Source organism: Nilaparvata lugens, chromosome 12 (genome assembly GCF_014356525.2).
Source record: "Nilaparvata lugens isolate BPH chromosome 12, ASM1435652v1, whole genome shotgun sequence".
NCBI lineage: Eukaryota > Metazoa > Arthropoda > Insecta > Hemiptera > Delphacidae > Nilaparvata > Nilaparvata lugens.
The window spans coordinates 22,209,622-22,228,161 of NC_052515.1; the positions used below are offsets into that span (position 1 = coordinate 22,209,622).

General features: G+C 34.3%; 2 protein-coding genes across 2 annotated transcripts in view; one reads left to right on the forward strand and one right to left on the reverse strand.

Annotated features, from left to right (window-relative positions):
• LOC111055871 (dynein heavy chain 1, axonemal) overlaps nucleotides 1–18,540 on the forward strand; it is a 357,355-nt gene that overhangs the window by 61,725 nt on the left and 277,090 nt on the right. The window lies entirely within an intron of this gene.
• Nucleotides 5,054–18,540, reverse strand: part of LOC111058990 — a 104,534-nt gene continuing 91,047 nt past the window's right edge. Inside the window, exons 5-6 of the mRNA XM_039439159.1 lie at nucleotides 9,649–9,754; nucleotides 5,054–8,080 (exon numbers count right to left, since the gene is read on the reverse strand). Of these exons, the coding sequence (XP_039295093.1) occupies nucleotides 7,843–8,080; nucleotides 9,649–9,754 (344 nt within the window). The 3' untranslated portion in view covers nucleotides 5,054–7,842. The remainder of the gene's footprint in view (nucleotides 8,081–9,648; nucleotides 9,755–18,540) is intronic.

The following is an 18,540-nucleotide window of genomic DNA, read 5'->3' on the forward strand; positions in this document are numbered from 1 at the left end:
AAGAATAATAAAAAATTTGAATAACAAAAAAACAGTAGGATTGGATGGGGTCTCAAGCAAAATTTTAAAAGAATGTGAAAATGAATTACTGGACCCTTTATTGCATCTCCTTAATACTTCACTAGAGCAGGGTATTTTCCCTGATGATCTGAAACAAGGAAAAATTTTGCCAATTTTCAAGAGCGGTGATTCTGAAAGAGTTGAAAATTATAGACCCATTAGTATTCTAAATGTAATAAGTAAAATTTTTGAAAGAGTAGTTTTAAATAGGCTATTGATGCACCTGGAAGAAATTAATTTCATATGTGATGAACAGCATGGGTTCCAGAAAGGGAAATCTACTAAGACTGCAATAGTATCCCTTGTTGAAAGACTAATAGATATAATAGATTCAGGTGAGAAGGCAGCCGCAATATTTCTTGATTTATCCAAAGCTTTTGATTGTGTGAACCATAGAATATTATTGGAAATACTAAAAACTGTAGGTGTGAATGGTATAGAACTAAAATGGTTTGAATCATATCTCATAGGTAGAAACCAGTGTGTTGAGCTTACCAAGGTGGATGGGAATGAAATAGTAAAAATTAAATCTCAAAAACTGGAGGTCCAGGCTGGAGTACCTCAAGGCTCAATTCTGGGTCCCTTACTGTTTCTGTTGTATGTGAACCAATTACCAAAAGAGTTAAAAGATCACAGAGCTCTGTTGTTTGCTGATGACACATCGCTTATCTTTAACAATTATTTATTAGATAGTCTAGAAATAAATGCTTTTACTGGAGTACAGTCAATTGTCCAATTCTTGAAGCAAAGGCAATTAACAATAAATAGTAAGAAATGTCAATTCCTACAATTCAAAAGTAAATATAATTCAGTAGAGGATAGAGAAATAAATGTGTTTGTAGAGGAAAATGAATTAGACCAAGAAGAGAAAGTAGCATTCTTGGGAATTTTATTGGACAGGAAATTAACATGGCATCCTTACATTGAGAGGATATGTAATAAGATATCATCTGGGGTATTTGTCCTGCGGCAGCTTGCTAGGCTGAATGATAAAAAACTACTGTTAACTGCTTACCATGGACTTATACTATCTCATATTAGGTATGCTATTTTAGTATGGGGTAATTCATCTCAACAAAATATGGACAGGGTGTTTAAGATTCAAAAGAAGGCACTCAGATGTATAGAGAAAGTGAATAGGTTAGACTCTTGTAGGCCTTTATTTAAAAAGCTTGGTCTATTAACTGTGCCATCTTTGTATGTATATGAAGTTGTAATGCATGTGAAAACGAGTGGTGTGATCCAGAATTCAGATGTTCATGAGTATAATACGCGAAACAGAGCAGATTATCATATAATGGGTCACAATAGTAGGTTATTTGAACAAAAACCAGATTATATTGGTAGGAAATTTTATAACAAGCTACCTCAAATCTTGAAAAGTAATGATGATTTGAAGATTTTCAAAAAACAAATTAAAAAATATTTAGTTGATAGAGCTTTTTATAGTGTACAAGAATTCCTTTCAAACCTAAACTAGGTTGAACTACTTAGTGTTAGAATTATTATGTAATAACATGACTTGTCTTATACTCCATGACTGGAGTCTTTAGGACGTAATCTTAAAAAAAAAAAAAAAAAAATTCCTAATGACCAGCCGAAAATGTATTGAAAAAATGACGAATCTACAAGAACAAATCTATTGTTTGAAATTTGCAATTAATTCGAAAGTTGTCCTGGATAAGTGTTCATGAGACATTGGCTGTTTTTTCTCAAGTCAGTTTTCAAATGTAGAATGACACTTTGTGAGTCCTGAGCTCCTAACTACCCAATACTATTTTCGAAATCAGTAAAACTATGACCAAATGAAATGATTATCAATTATCTGATGAACAGGGTTGATATAAGGCTATTGAAGAATTATATTAGAGCGTAAATTATTGTTTAAATCAGTTACATAACTTATACTGCTGTTAGAAACGTGTAGTTACTGTAACTGAATCAGCTTTAAAGATTACGAAGTACATTTGTTGTTGTTCCGTTTCAATAATCATATTATTCTATTTTCAGGTGAGTTATGACAACCTCAATCATTTCATGGTAAGTAGGCTTGATAATCAATGATTAATATTATTTCAATTTTCCTGAAATGCTAACAAAAAATTGTATAACATCATCATCTTGATAAATGAATATCCACCTTCCAGGCTATACGGTACTGTGCTTTGGTGATGTTTTACTGTTTTATATTCCGCATCAATCTTCCGGAACCATTGAGAATTTTTGAGTTTTTCTAAATGTAATGGTATATTTTATTGAGAAGCTTCGAAATGTTGCAATATTATTCTCCTAATAAACCAAAATCAGAAAACATTCAACACAATCAAAATAAGATAATGATGTGTAGTGTTAACTGTTGGATCCCATTAATGGAATTCACCGTCATGCAGAATTATTCAGAGAAAACAAATAAATTGAGTCAACATTTCAGAGTTTCAAATTACCAAACGCCGTGATAATTCGTTGTTGAAAATTTTGTATGAATGATTCTTGAGAGTTCACGAGTATTCTAAGGATTGATTGAGAATCCTCGATATCCTAAGAATTGAGAATTATAGTTTGAACAGAACTCTCAAGAAAGTGACACAGGTTCACAGGTACTTAATCAAACTTCTTGAGTAGATATATTCTTCTCATCGTCCAATTTCACATTCAATTATCGTCTTAATTTGCATTTATGGAAAGTAACACCCACCATTCAACCTCCACGTTCTTCAAACATCGAAATTGAGTGGGTAGAGTTTTAATAGACTCTGGTGGTGTGCCTATTGCATTTCACAACAGCTATTAGTTACTAATAGCAAGGGGAGGTGGATGATATCTGATATACGTTTATTGTGTGATTCTGTGGAACAGTCAGCATCCCCTTCGAATAACATGAATACTCCCCATTCGAACAATGCTGACAGTAGAAAGTGAATATCATTATAGTAAAGGAATGCGATACAGATTTGAGCTTCAAATATCGTGTAGCAAATAATCAGTTTTCTAATCACTTTCTAATAATTCCGGGTATACCCTAGGGAATAGTATCTTATTTGAGGTATTACATCTTGTAGCAGTTTGAAAATTGACATTAGAATTTATAGCATATCTGCTACCAGATATAATATGTAGGATATGAGATTTTAGCGATGGTAATTTTTTTTGACGTATGATATAATATTATCATCATATGAAACTAGTCATGTGATTAATTTAAAGAGCAAAATCGTTGAAAAAAGGAATAAATAAGTTAGTTTTTAGGAGAAAAGCTCAATAAATACATTAAGAAAATGTAAAATGTGAATGTGTGGAATTAATAGAAGTTTTATTGATTTGTATGAGGATATTGATTTAAATGATAATATCCTACATAAAATCTACTGCAATATAGAATCTACATAGAATATCTAGAATATAATCATTAATCATTTCAATATTTTAAATGATTGACAAGCCCATATACCCCTTTGAGAAGAGGTCAGTGGCTGCTAAATTATCTATCTATTTATCTATCTATATGATTATCTATCTATCTACATTCATGTTATTCATATTTTTGATTGGATAAAACCTTACTCATATTCTTACTCATATCCTCATATTCTTTGTCACATCCTTACCTGTGTTGATACAACAATGCCTTCCTATAATTTTCACTGTCTTTATATCGTGAATCTCAGTTTGAGTGTTTTATTTTTGCTCTCTATTTGGTTATATTGTGTGTTTTCTGAATGTAATAATTTTTTTGTCAGTTGAAATATTTAAAAATACATTCTAGATGTGATAATTCTTCTGATCTATTCTGTTTCCCGGATATATCTGTACATCAATAACATCAATTTCGTCATTAACTGGAAATAAATATTGATCTGATCACAAACAGTACGGAGTAACTTTGAAAAATAGAATAACAGTGATAAGGCATTGAATCCGTTCTAATTGGTTTGTTCAAAATATGATAACGGTTCCTCGATTTGAATATAATTCTCATTTCACACACACATCCAAGTTTGATACATATTAACAAATAATTCGTTACTGATTCCAATTTGTCGAATGAATTGATGAACGATTGGATAATAATGATGATGATTTTTTCATCAATTTTGAACAGCCTACACTGATACACTATTGAAAATTGCCAGTCTAAATTCATTGTTCCTTACATTCAAGTAATTCATTAACTGCATGTTCGTATTCAAGTGGAAGGGTCGTGTGTGAATAAATGAATTGCTATTGATATTTTGTGATTGTTCTCACTTGAGAGAAAAACAGGAAAACTCACGAGCTTCAAAATTGTTATAATATTTTGATGAGGAAAAATGCTGTGGATATTCAATTTATTTCTCTTTTTCAACATCACCAAAGTCAATACGTTACATGCGAATCGGTCAGGATTTTGCATTTCAGCAATAACGGATCAATTAAGAAATCAGTTAGTATTCATTTGTTAACAATTAATATTGACAGGTATTGAATTTTTGCCGTAACTTCATTGGCTTTCGAATATAAATGAAACTGGGAAAAGTCAATAATCATGGAGATTGACTCTGTATTTTGAGTGAACTTAACTGTAGCTGTTCAATTCTTTTTACATGAAAACCCGCTTTCAAGTATAACTATAGAGTGACTCTTTCTTAAATTGTCCAATTAAATTACGATCTCTATGAAAATCAACTGGACAGAACATTGAATTTATTTTTTTCAAATATCAAATCAAAATTTTATTCACTATTTTTCTATAAAAGTACAAGGTTCTTCCTATCCTCCAACGATACATAATTCGCTGATGAGGAAATCTCTTGATATGATTGTATTCTTCCATGATGTGTCAGCTCTCATATTTATAGGATCCATATGAGTCTAGGGTATATGATTATGTTGAACTGATAAGGATATGAGGCTACCACATTATTTTATATTGAATTCTCTCATTCCTCGCATATTCAAAAGCATTGTGGGAATAAGAGCCAAGAGGGAGAGGTGAATAAGATACTCTCTTCTTCGTATTTTTTTATTTATGAGTCGTGACAACATATTTCCAGATAATCATACATAGTCATACAAAATCCATAGAGCAATGCAGAGAATGTGTACAAAATTTCTATTCAATATAATATGATTTAGAAAAATCTGAAATGCCTTCAAGACGAAATAGTGCTAATGATTCAAACAGCTCAGTTTATATCGAAAAATGTAATTTATCTTACTCTAAGCAACATCAAATCCATTTATCACATAAAGATGAAGAACTCAGTAGGGTTGTTACTACAGTAACTTATGTACAATAGCTGAGTTTCTTCATGGAGCATTAAGTCTTTGAAGCTGGAAAACTAGAAGACTTTGAAAAATATTTTAGGAACTTGTAACTTACTATGATCTGTCAAATTGGTTTTCATTACAAACATAATCCTCAAGACTGCTTAATCTTGAAGATCTACAATTGATATTGAAGATTCAATAGTTTCCTTATAACTTGATATTATTGATAAAACAAAATAGAATTTTATAGCACCCTTTATTTTTAAAAAAATTTAAAATAGTTGAACAACTAGTTTCGGTGATAGATTCGATGAATCTATTCATCTAAATCGATTTTAATTTATAACCTGACGATGGTCTGATATCACCGAAACTAGTTGTTCAACTATTTTAAAGTTTTTTAAAAATAAAGGGTGCTATAAGATTCTATTTTGTTTTATTAAAATTTAAAAGTAGCCCATGTCAATGAAGTGTCTTAATATGATTGTATTGACTGATAAACATCAATAAATTGGTGATGAAATTTCACATCTAAGCAAAACTAATTTGATCCACTGATCTTGATAAAATGTTTAGTAATGAATAAATTATTACTTTACATAGATATCAAACACATTGAAGCTTTATTTGATACACAGTGTGAAAAATTTCTACTTCCATATCCATTGACATTGATTTGAACAATTTACTGCATCGGTTGACTCGCATTCATTTTTTTAAACTCCTTTACTGTCTATATTTATTCAATTCGCCGGTTGACAATATCTTCTCAAATACAAACTCAATTATAATAATATAATTGGATTATAATCTCAATTCAAATACTTTTGATGAATAATAATCATACCTCCATCTGACATCTTTTCGACGAAAAATAGCAATTTAAAATAATTGAAAAGTGATTGTGAACTGCATTATAACCAGTGGAATATCAAATAATTTTATAAGATCATTTCCAAATGAATAATACACATCAGATATCTTGAATTGATATTTTCTGAATCCTCCAGCTCTGTTACGGATTATTGCCTTGGGTATCACATAATAAAAAATTATTTGAGATTATCATAATTAAGGTAGAAACCTTTATGTACAGTATTTTAATATGGAATTATTTATTTCTTGTAGTCATTCGTCTAAATCAGTGATTCAACTCTTCATCCGAGTGGAGTAAAATTAGCCTACGCCATTTAGAAACTATCCATCACTTGAACGTAACTTGATCGTTCAGACTTCATGAAGTGAGGAGAATGAACATGGAGTAGCGGAACTTTTAACTTTGAAACCTGAGTTCAAAAAAATTTACTCTCCAATTCAATACAAATTTTCAAACCCTTCATTCAAACCAAATCAAATTGTAACAGATCTTGACCATTTCCCACCTTCCTTATTATGACATATTTTTCAAAAAAAAATTTCTTTCTCAATTACACTCTCCAGTCCTATATCCCCATTCAATATAAAATATTATACACACAAAGCTATATTCAAATCGAATTGCCCCAGTAATTTTGTCACACTATCACTCTCTGTTCTCTATTAGTCATTCCGAAGACTTCCGCATGCACACACTCGCTCAACTGGGTCACCTGACCTACTCAAGGTCAGTGTAATCACCTAGAAGCTCCTAGAGAACTGGGTCACTTCACCCAACTCTGATCTCAAGCTGGTCACGTGATCTTGAGACGTCACTTTCTTGAATTTGAGTGACTTCTATAGTCCGAGAGATATTACTTCTAACATAAAGAGTGGAAACCGTTTTCTCCTTGCACAGTTTGTAGCATGGACAGAGTAGTGGAGAGGAGTAAGCATACCGCACACAATTGAATGCTGACACAAAAGTAGGGAGAATGCTGTTAGGTAGTGAGAGTGATTGGTGGAGAGGAGAGTATCAAATCTCACTGTATTCAAGAGAGAGCCGTTTAAAAAGTTATATCTCTCGGACTATAGGCAACTTGATCACCCAACTGATCTCAAGCGGGTCACGTGACCTTGAGACTTGGGTAAGTTACTTGACCTTGAGTGATTTCTAGAGACAACTTGGTCACCCTAATGATTTCAACTGGGTCACGTGATCTTCAGACATAATTTTCTCGTCCTTCAGTGACTTCTAGACAACTTGATCACCCAACCGACCTCAAGGAGGTTATGTGACCTTGAAACGTCAGTCTTTTGACCTTAAGTGATTTCTAGACAACTGGATCATTCAGCTTATCTCAAGCAGGTCACGTGACCTTGAGATGTCAGATACTTGACCTTCATCGAGTCATCTGAACAAGACTTGGAGTGAGTCACGTGACCTTGAGACATCAGACTCTTGACCTTGATTGAATCTTGAGTCTTTGAATCGTGGGTCACAAGATATAGAGTGAGCTACATGACCTTGAGTCGTCAGACTCTTGACCTTCTTGATTCACGTGAGTCCTTTGACCTTGAGTGAGTCACGTGACCTTGTGTCGAGAGTCACGTGACCTTGAGCGTGTCGCCTCAAGTGGGTCGAGTGAGCGAGTCGAGCTGGAAGTCCTGGGGCCGGAACTAGCTGCGCTGGCGCAGGAAAAAGCACTTGTGTCGCGTCAGCGCTTTGAGCTTGTTGCGTATCAGCTGCCAGAGACAGCGACGGAACGTTATGCCGCACATGGAGTAGAGCAGGAAGTTGATGCTGAAATTGGTGTAGTAGAGCAGCATGAAGAACTGCTGCATGCACCACAGTGAGTTGGATGCTTCCTGTCGCCATAGCGAGAAGCACACGAACACGTACAAACGTATCACGTAACTGCAACAAACACATTCATTGATGATAATGTGAATAAGCATGAGACTGCTCCCAAGTATGAAAATACGAGTTAATTGATCAGAATGTGGATGACTACAATATTGCTTCAATCTGATAGGAACACACATCAATAAAATGGTTCCCCCATGTATTTATCTGATGAATATAGGAGTCAACTGACCAGAATGTGGATGAACACAATATTGTTTCAATCTGATAGGAACACAAATCAATAAAATGATTCCCCCATATATTTATATGATGAATATACGAGTTAATTGACCAGAATGTGGATGAACACAATATTGTTTCAATCTGATAGGAACACAAATCAAAATAATCATTCCCCCATATATTTATCTGATGAATATACGAGTTAACTGACCAGAATGTGGATGAACACAATATTGTTTCCATCTGATAGAAACGCAAATCAATAGAATGGTTCCCCCATATATTCATCTGATGATAATACGAGTTGATTGAGCAGAATGTGGATGAACACAATATTGTTTCCATCTGATAGAAACACAATTCAATAGAATGAATTCCACATATATTATATGCGATGAGAATATAGTTAGTTGATAAGTATGTGAGTGAACACAATATTGTTTCCATCTGATAGAGAGACAAATCAATAAAATGGTACCCCCATATATTTATCTGATGAAAACACGAGTTAATTGATGAGAATGTGGATGAATTCATATTGTTTCCATCTGATAGAAACAGAAATCAATAATTATTGTTGAGACTGTCGATTCCCCTTATCTGCTGAACCAAGCATTGAACAAGCAAAAACTATAGGAAGGAAACATATCATTTCCAATTGTAATTGGCATGATGGTAAAAGGTGATAAACATAAGATTGAAAAATAAGGAGAAACATTATTTGAATCTTGATCATCTTCTGTATGGAGCATCACAATAGATTACAGAGAGTGAATAGCGAATTCACAGTTCAGTATTCAAGATGAAAATTATAATATTAATCAAAAGATGAATCGAGGGAGGAAAGTTAACACACATAACAGTGAATTTTTTCAATGTCGCGGATATTATCCTCTGTATAACATATATCTACCCTTTATTCTAAACACTTGATAAGGAAAGAATATTGAATGAATAGAGTAAATTGCAAATTGATGTAAATCTTCTGAATTACCACTCGGTGTCGGTGGTTTAATTTCCATCAATGAACAATGTAATCTTTGTTTTTCTTAACACTCGATGCAGAATGGATAAGTGGAGAGATTGTGAATAGATTTAACTCTTTTGTAATGAATACTCTGTGATTGATGAACAATGTAATCTTTGAATTTTCCTCTCAAATAGGCTCACTAAATGATTTCTTGAAACTTCAGTGTAAAATAAATACCAAATTCTCTTATAAACTCAATTTGTTTTCAATCCAACATCGACAGAGAAGAAGCTCGAAAGATTGAATGAAAAGCTCTCTGAACAGAGAATTAGAATGATCAACATTATTGTGGGGGAATCATCCAGATGAGAAAAAGTGTTCATTTCGGGATGAAATTTTTGATCTAGTTTTCTCGTCAACTCACCTGGGTAGATTGAGCATCACAAACACGGTAGATATGAGAAGCAGCATCTTTGTTATACTCTGCTGAGTTTTGGTCGAAACTAAATTGGTTCTTGAAGACCTTATATCTGAAAAATATAGAACAATCATGTTATCTGCTGAGAATCTGAATATTTTTTACATCAAAATGCGGATATAACATGAACAGTATTATGGAATAAGTAAGATTGATCCCATTTCAACGATTGCTTTGACATTTCTGCTGCTGAAATGCATAATTCTACATCTACATTTGGCTCAATGGAGACCAATGTCGGCGAGCACCAATGTGTGGATGTGTGGTTTGCCAGCGCTGGCCTTCTTTGGCCTTCATTGGCCGTCGCTTTTATTCTTTCCGAGCGGAGGCTTAAAAATCTCTTACTCAAATCAATTAAAAATCTCTTACTCAAATCAATAGCTTAATGTAGTAGCTCCGGATGATGTCACTTGAATGATTCATGACTGTGAATATTTACGATCAAAGTCGATTGAAATTTTGCCAATAGCAGAAGAATGAATTTGATGTGCTTTGACTTCTAGTAAGGAGCTGAAAATGTTGATGTAGCAACCAGAACTAGTCTCTCTCAATTTTCTCCATGAAAATTGTGCTCAAGTATCCACAATATCACATACTACCGTTGAATATAATTTCCCCATGATACTTCTATATCGCACCCCTATTTAGTAGCTTCGAAAGCTTGTGAAGCGGAAAAAATGGCAAGTAACGATGTTTCATTTGAAATTTGAACTCTATTACTCTAAAATTGAGCAGGAAAAAATTCAATCACTCTTCAATAGACAATGTTTGTAATAAACTCACCCCTTCGCTCAACTGATTCCTCGTTGATTTAACACTTTATCAAACTTCAATTTGTTTGTTCTCATATTTCTGTATACTAACTGGACTTCGATCTAAAACATCAATCAAATTTCAATGATGAGAGGACGATGAATCAAATTCAAATTCATCTATTTCTCGTTTGATTTTGCTGGTGATGATACCTAGAGGTTGCAACTCGACAAGTTCCCAAATGTTGGAAAACATTTTGTACCAAACCTTTGAAAATTATAGGATAGCTACACCAAGCTTCCATCTTCCACTTCCAAAGATAAAATAAACTCTTCACTCTTCCTACTTGAAGTGCAGTGTTGAGGAGTGATGTAATTCAAGTAATCCATCTATGGTTAGGTAGTGAATGATTGAATTTGCAAGGGTCGATATTGAAGATAATCAGTTAAACCTGAAAAGCAATGACATTTTTCACTTTTTGTGTAGTTGAGAAGTTGATATTGTGGTAATTATTCATATTGAATGAAAAAGACTAAAAAATTGTCAAAAAATCACTGATTTACTGATAATTAGAAAGATCGGTTTCGGTTATTACACCATTGTCAATCTCTGATAAACTGAAAAAGAGTTTATCAGAGATTGACAATGGTGTAATAACCGAAACCGATCTTTCTAATTATCAGTAAATCAGTGGTTTTTTGAAAATTTCTTAGTCTTTTTCATTCAAAATGACATTTTTCTATACAATTTGCAGTTTTTCATTAACGCTCAATTGAAGAAATCCTCTCTAACTAAATCATTTGAATCACATTTTGCCATGCCCGATTAAGCAATAAAATTCGATTGGGACCAAACCACTCTGAATATTAACCATTTCATATAGAAAGTTTTGAGTTACTAGTATCTGTTATCTGATAAACGTTATATAATTCCTGTATATAATCTCAACGTTTCCCATTCAATCGATGCTGAATTTGATCTGAATATAATATCAGAAAGACATTAATGATAATACTCTTCTGTGAATGGGTGCTCTTGATGATGCATCGATGGATGATAGGATTTGGTGAGGCTGAAATATTTAATGATTCAAAGAATTAGTGAGGAAAAGAAGGTAGCCTATAGGTAGGTAGTACCGGAAAAATTTCGTTAAGTAGACTACTTGTGTAGAGGGTAAGAATGAGAGTATTCGGTAGGAAAGGAAAGACGGAAAAAAGAAAATTCCGGATGCAGAAATCATCAATAGGGGAGCGAGAAAGTGGAAAGAGCAAAGATAATGAGAGAGGAAGAGAATAAGAGTGTTTGGGACGAGGAGAGGGAGAGGGATAATGAGAGAGGAAGAGAATAAAAGTGTTTGGGACGAGGAGAGGGATAGGAATAATGAGAGAGGAAGAGATTAAGAGTGTTTGTGACGAGGAGAGGGAGAGGGATAATGAGAGAGGAAGAGAATAAGATTGTTTGGGACGAGGAGAGGGAGAGAAATAATGAATAAGGGAGGAAGAGAATAAGAATGTTTGGGACGAGGAGAGGGAACAGAAAGGAACAGGGAAAAGGAAAATCATGACTGAAGAGCTCTACCAAAAAGAGAGAGGAAAAGAGCAAAGAGGAAGAGAATAAGAGTGTCTGGAAGCGGGAGAGGGAAGAATAGAAACAGGGAAAGGAATATATTAGCTGGATATTTCGCCAAAAAGAGAGAGAATGTTGAAGAGGACTGGATAAAGATTAGAGACTTGGGAAAGCATTTGGATCTATTATCCGACAGAGGAAAATATCTCGATATGCTATTATTCATTGGCTCCATAGGTGGATTATCTATCATATCCCTAGAGTACATATATAATACCTTGGAAAACTGAACAAAAGTTGAATATATATGTTTATTGAATATAAAAAAGGGAATTCTAATTGTGCTGGAGCTATTCAAAACATCTGTTTTCAATGGAGTACTTGATTCTCTCATTCTATAGGATTTCAATGCGCTGTAGGTTGCTACTAAGGGCCATAAATTAGTTTTATGTTCTCTGTGCAAAAATGGAGTTCACTAACCACGAGGAAATCCTCTATTGTTTGGTTCCTATTTTTTTCTCTACTTGAATGGGGATGATATATAAAATATGGATAAAATAAAAGACTGTATTCTTTTAAGTCAATTATGTTCACTTAAAAATAGCTGGAAATGATTTGATAATTTTTATCTCAGAGTCCGAAAAAATGAATACGCATTTTTTTCATCATAGAATATTGATATTAATTCATCCATATTGGATTCATTTCATTCACCAGAATTATGTTAAACGTTCTTATCATCATCATCATCATCACTGAACTAGGCATCACTTACTCTTCTCATTCCTCATTCATAGACTGATATTATAGTACGAGTACGTGCGTATAGTATAGTGCGAGTACATAATAGTCTATGGGGGAAATATTTATTTTCAAAATATGGATTGAATTGTAATGTAATTGTTCCATCAATGTATTTTTGTTGATGGAAATAAATTGAACTGAACTTTCCATAATATATTGTATTTTCGCAAAATAATCAAAATATTCTTGCGAGATTTCCGATTAGTTTAGCTCTCATACGGTCGTACGTATATGGTGAAACATAATATTCATAATTTGTGAAGCTGCTCAACCCAAGATTTCGAACATCAGTACACAGTTTTCAGTAGAATAATATAATTTGTTTGAGCATGTTCAAAGAGTTTTTACGTATATTCATCAATATCAACAAACAAACTCAGTCTGATAAATCAACAGAGTTGATGAAAATCGTGTGTTACGAGATCAGTGGAGAAAATTCAACGATCAGTAAATCTACCCACTATCTGAACTGATTGATATTGTGCAATGTGAGCTTTACTTCAAACTGTCAGCATTCATTATAAGTATCATCAACGTTTCTCATTCAACCAATGTTGACAGTGTGTGGTGAATCTCATCACGGAGCAGACTGATCCAAATTAGAATTCGAAGGTCAATATCAAGCAATCAAACTAATACAATAGTTTCCTGCCAACCAACAATTAAACTACACGGTGCAGAATTGTTTGTTTGGGTATTTCCTGTCGGTCCGCTGAATTCTATACCATAGACTTCAATAGTATTGGTTCGTCAATAATAGTGATTGTTCGAAATTGACGATTGTTCGAACAAACTTGTGAGCGAAATGAGTAGATGCTCCGTACCTGTGTCTCTAGGTTCGACAAAGGATCCTCACATGAGGCAATAAATGCTTAACATCACCACACCATGTATTTCAGCATTCATTGTATGTGGGCTATGTATGCTCTGTTGTGGCAATACAAATGGTGTTCACATGATCAGGTTAGGAGGTTGGTTATCAATTCTAGAGTTTAGAGTTTATGGTGAACTGCACGCTGAAGGAATGTACTGAATTTGCATTCTATGATGGGAATCTCACATTAACCAAACACTAATTAAGAAACTTATTCATGGAAGTAATACCTAATAATGTGATAGAGATTTCATGTGGATTTCATAATCATTCGATATCAGATGAATCCATGACATGATGTGTTACTGATAAAATCATTCCATTTGGGCTACTATATTCAAATAAATGAAAAGCAATACAGAAACTTGTAATACTAGTTTTTATATTGCTTTTTATTAGTGTTTTACTGATTTATTCATTTTTTTCTACACGAGGTCAGAATCAATTATTGATTGATTTGGACAGAATAAACAAAAGAGTTTTGTTGATGAATCATGACGAACTGGTAGAAAAGTTTTTTTTGAGACTTGGAGAATTGATTTTTCAAGCTTCTTCTGTCGTCTCATGCTCCAAATGCTCTGGAAGACTCAGCCTATTGAACCCTACAACCCTTTCTCAATCGCTCGCTCACACTCTCTCTGTCTTCCTCTCTCTCCCCCTTTCTCATTTGGGATAATTGTTGCCTCATGATAACCCTCCAATATTTCCACTGACAAATTATGATCTAGGCTATTGATCAAACCATTGAAAATAAAAGCGCAAATCGTTTCATAAGCAATGATTGCGAGTGAATCATGATTTTTTCAGAACTTTAATAAACATATTCTTCTGAAAATGACTTCAATGAGGATAGTGAATACTCTAGAGATTCAAACTATTCAAAAATCTCCACATTGAATGAATGAATGAATTTCATTTCCACCGTGACAAACAAAGAAATTTTACAAACACTTTTTGAAAATTAACTTACCACTACATGGAGTAAGGCTATTGTAATTGAACAAAACCAAAAAGAAACAGACCATTTTACAGAAATTAGAAAAATAAAAACTGCAAAGGCGTAAGCCTGAGCGCAGGAAGACTAACAAAATATTTTCGAATTACATCAAAATAAATAGAAACACTTCACTCATATGGGCTACTTTTGTACAAATTAATAAAAACTTGTAGTGACCTTTATTATTGAAAACTTTAAAATATTTAACTCAAGTTCTGGTCGAAACTAGTCGTTGAAATATTTTTAAGTTTCTAATAATTAAGGGTACTAGTTTGTTTTCATTAATCAAAATGATGGCAATTGGGAGGTACCGGGTTCGATTCCCGGGCTGGCAACTAATTTTTGGATAGTAGTTCTCATCGAATTTCCATCTAGCTGTTAACCCTGTTGTCAATGTCTGCAGTAGCAGAAGTCTTCGGGGTGATTTACAGCAATTATTTAGGATTTTCGTAAAATAATAATTATAATCAAAATAAATGTAGCATACAAACTCAAGAACACAAATTCAATGTCAGTTCCATGGAAGAGCTTGAAGATCAGATGAAACTCTATCGTCCTTGATTCACACTTCATGACTTGATCCACTAATTAAAACACGTGAAAACCTGCACCGTGATAGAGAATTTGTATATAATTTTCCCAGTTTGAAAACCACCAATCTACTTAATGAAAGTATTTCTCGAAGCTTAATACATTATGAGAGTGATTGAACATTCTTCAACATGTATGTTCTATATCCCTAATAGGTCTGATCCAGTAGGTAATAAACTTGGGCACTTTCCTGGACCCAAACGACTACACATGCTCTATTCGAGAAACTACTGTACCTGAGTTCTGGAGTTATCACAGTGAGATCCATTCCAAACTGTCAGCGTACCTTGTGAGAGTCCCAACCCAACGTTCCCCATTCAACTAGCGCTGATAGTTTGGAATGAATCACACCCAACTACATGAGACCCAACACCTGAATTTCAGGAATTGTTAGCATGAGCATGTATTGCGTTGCGACTCCGTTTAGTGGCCCATTGTCTCTCAATTTATTACTCGAGCTCTGGCAAATAGTACACAACTGTGCCACAGCTTACACTTAACTGCCTTTGTACACGAGCGTCCACCGTGTCACCCCTCAAATGGGACAGATTAATGGAAAAATTCCACAATTCATCTAGTGCTCTCTCTTCTCTCACGCTACATTCTCTTTCTGTCTTCATCCTTTCTAATTTGTCTTTGTTACCCTTCAAGTCTCTTTTATTCACACCAACTAGTTTGACTCTCTCTAGCACGTTATCTATTTATCTCTCTCACTCATATTCACATCTTCCTACACATAGTCTCGTACATTTACTATTAAAATCACTTCTATCACTCCAACTTCCTTTCTACCTTTTCTTCCTGGTCAGTCATTCTTTATTCTTCGCATGTAACTCCAAGCACAGAATACACAGAATTATAGGAGTTTTCTCTGCTCCAAGTCATAAATCTTTTAAACAACAAAAATTCTCGTCATAACAAGAAAAGTAGGTAGGGAACTTTAGGCCAGTAGGTTGATTGTAAAATGGATGTATAAATAAAGTGGAAACTTAGATATAAGTAGAGTACGAAATAGCTAGTTTCAAATCAAATTCATTCACAAAAGTATACAATGACAAACAAGAAGTGAACAAGATACTACTCACAAGAAGTACAGTAATTCACTGAGCTTTGTATGCGAATAGGAGTTACACACAAAGTTCTATAAGGCTAGTTACACACTCATCGAATTTCGGATGTAAGATTTTTGCTGTCCTTATGAATTTTAGGAAAAGTAACGAAACTTGACAAGCATAATCTGTTTCATCTGATGAAATTAATAAGAACGAATTTATGGATGTGCGTGTTGCTAGCCTTAAGCCCCGCAAACACACATCGATCTCTGTTCATGCGATATTCAACTGTCCTTATGAATATTCTATCAGATTGAACGAAAATTGACAAACATCATCTGTTCAATCTCATAGAATTTATAAGGACGGCAAAATACCGCACGAACAAAAATCGATGTGTGTGTGCTGGGCTGTAGGCTTCACTCACACACACACACACACACACACACACACACACACACACACACCACACACACACACACATCGATTTTTGGACGTAAGATCTTTTGTGTTCCCAATAAATTTCCTAAATAAATTTTATCGGATTGAATGAACTTGGCAAACACATTACCACATCATTAGGTTTGTCAAATTATATTGAATCTAATAGATTTCTATAAGGGCGGCAAAAAATTCCTCCCTTTTTATTCATTATGAAATATGATTTTTTAATTCACCCAATCTTGTCGCTTCTAGGGATTCAATAATCCTGCATCCTAGTCATCCATTTGAAACCTTAAGATCATCATTCAATGTCTGAGCAGGGAGAAGAAGATTTAATTAAGCTCTCGAAAGATGCAAGATGAATATGAATAATTTATCTTGCAGTCTTCTTGAATGGATTCTGTCTTGGTAGATTCATTCCAATTCCAGAGATGAATAGGTGCAAGTTGCTTCTTGGCCAAATTAGATTGGGGTTTGGCATCAAAAATGCTGCTTCCTGATAGTGATGGGATTTGAGGGTAATTATATCAAATCATGACTATTGTCATGTATCAAAACCATTATCATTTTCATTACACACAATATCGTTATCACATCTGTTCTTAAATATACTCTCAATAAAAATAATAAATAAATATATTATTATGGATAATATATAATGAATGGATAAATAATATTATGACATGAGAATTTCCATTGTTATGTTCCAGAGATGAAGTATAAACATAATAGATATTAAAGGTGAAATTATTGGTAGTGGATGATAAATCATACATTATGCATTTCCTATGTTTCTCCCGTCTCCTTTCCTCTTCTTCACCCTCTCTTCTATTGATGATCCTTTCCATCCATCCTCAAAAATTCCACTTTCTCAATAATTCAATTCCTTCTTCTGCTCCATCTTCTTCTTCTTCTTCCATCCTCTTCTTCTCCTTAGTCTTCTTCTTCTTCCTAACCTAATCTACCCACTCTTCCTCCTTCTTCTTCCACTTCTCCTCATCTTTCTCCTCCTTCTCCTTTTCCTCCTTCTCAATCTCCTCCTCCTCATCCTCTAGCTCTTCCTCCTTCTCACTCTCGTGAGGGTTGAGTGTAAGAAAGGGCCGGCTGCGTTCTAACTCCATCCTTCTAAGTAAAAAATAAAGGCAGCGATTCTATTCTATTCTATTCTTCACCCCCTTCCTATATCCCTCCTCCTCCTATCACCTTCACTTCCACCCCCTCCATCATCACCTCCTCCTTCACGTCCACATACACACAATTCATCATTCTCTCTCTCTCTCGAACTTATTCTATGCCTCTTCTTCCGCTCCTTCCTCTAACCTCCTATTCTTTCCGCTTGAGCGACTCGACTCTAATCTCATAGCCGAACTGGGGAAAACCAGCTGGAAATATTTCTCATATATGTGAGAATATTGTGGGATTCCACACGAAATATTTGGGTGCTTGCATCACAGGATTATTTGGACTACAGACTTGAGCAATAAAACCCATGTTAGTTGTTATTCTTCACTCAGAAGTAGGGGAGAAACTTTGTCTCAGGTCCCAGCATTCCGGAATTTAATACGAAGGGAGCAAAAGTATAGTATATTATAAAATTCCCTATTTTGGCTATGGTGGGGTCCACATAATAATGCCAGTGGAGAAAGATAGGAGAACAGCGTTGCCGATTCTCGGTCCTGCCACTGCCTTCTATAGAGGATAGCTGATACCGGTGGTGTTGAAAATACTTAATTATTATTTAACGAAAATCCTAAATA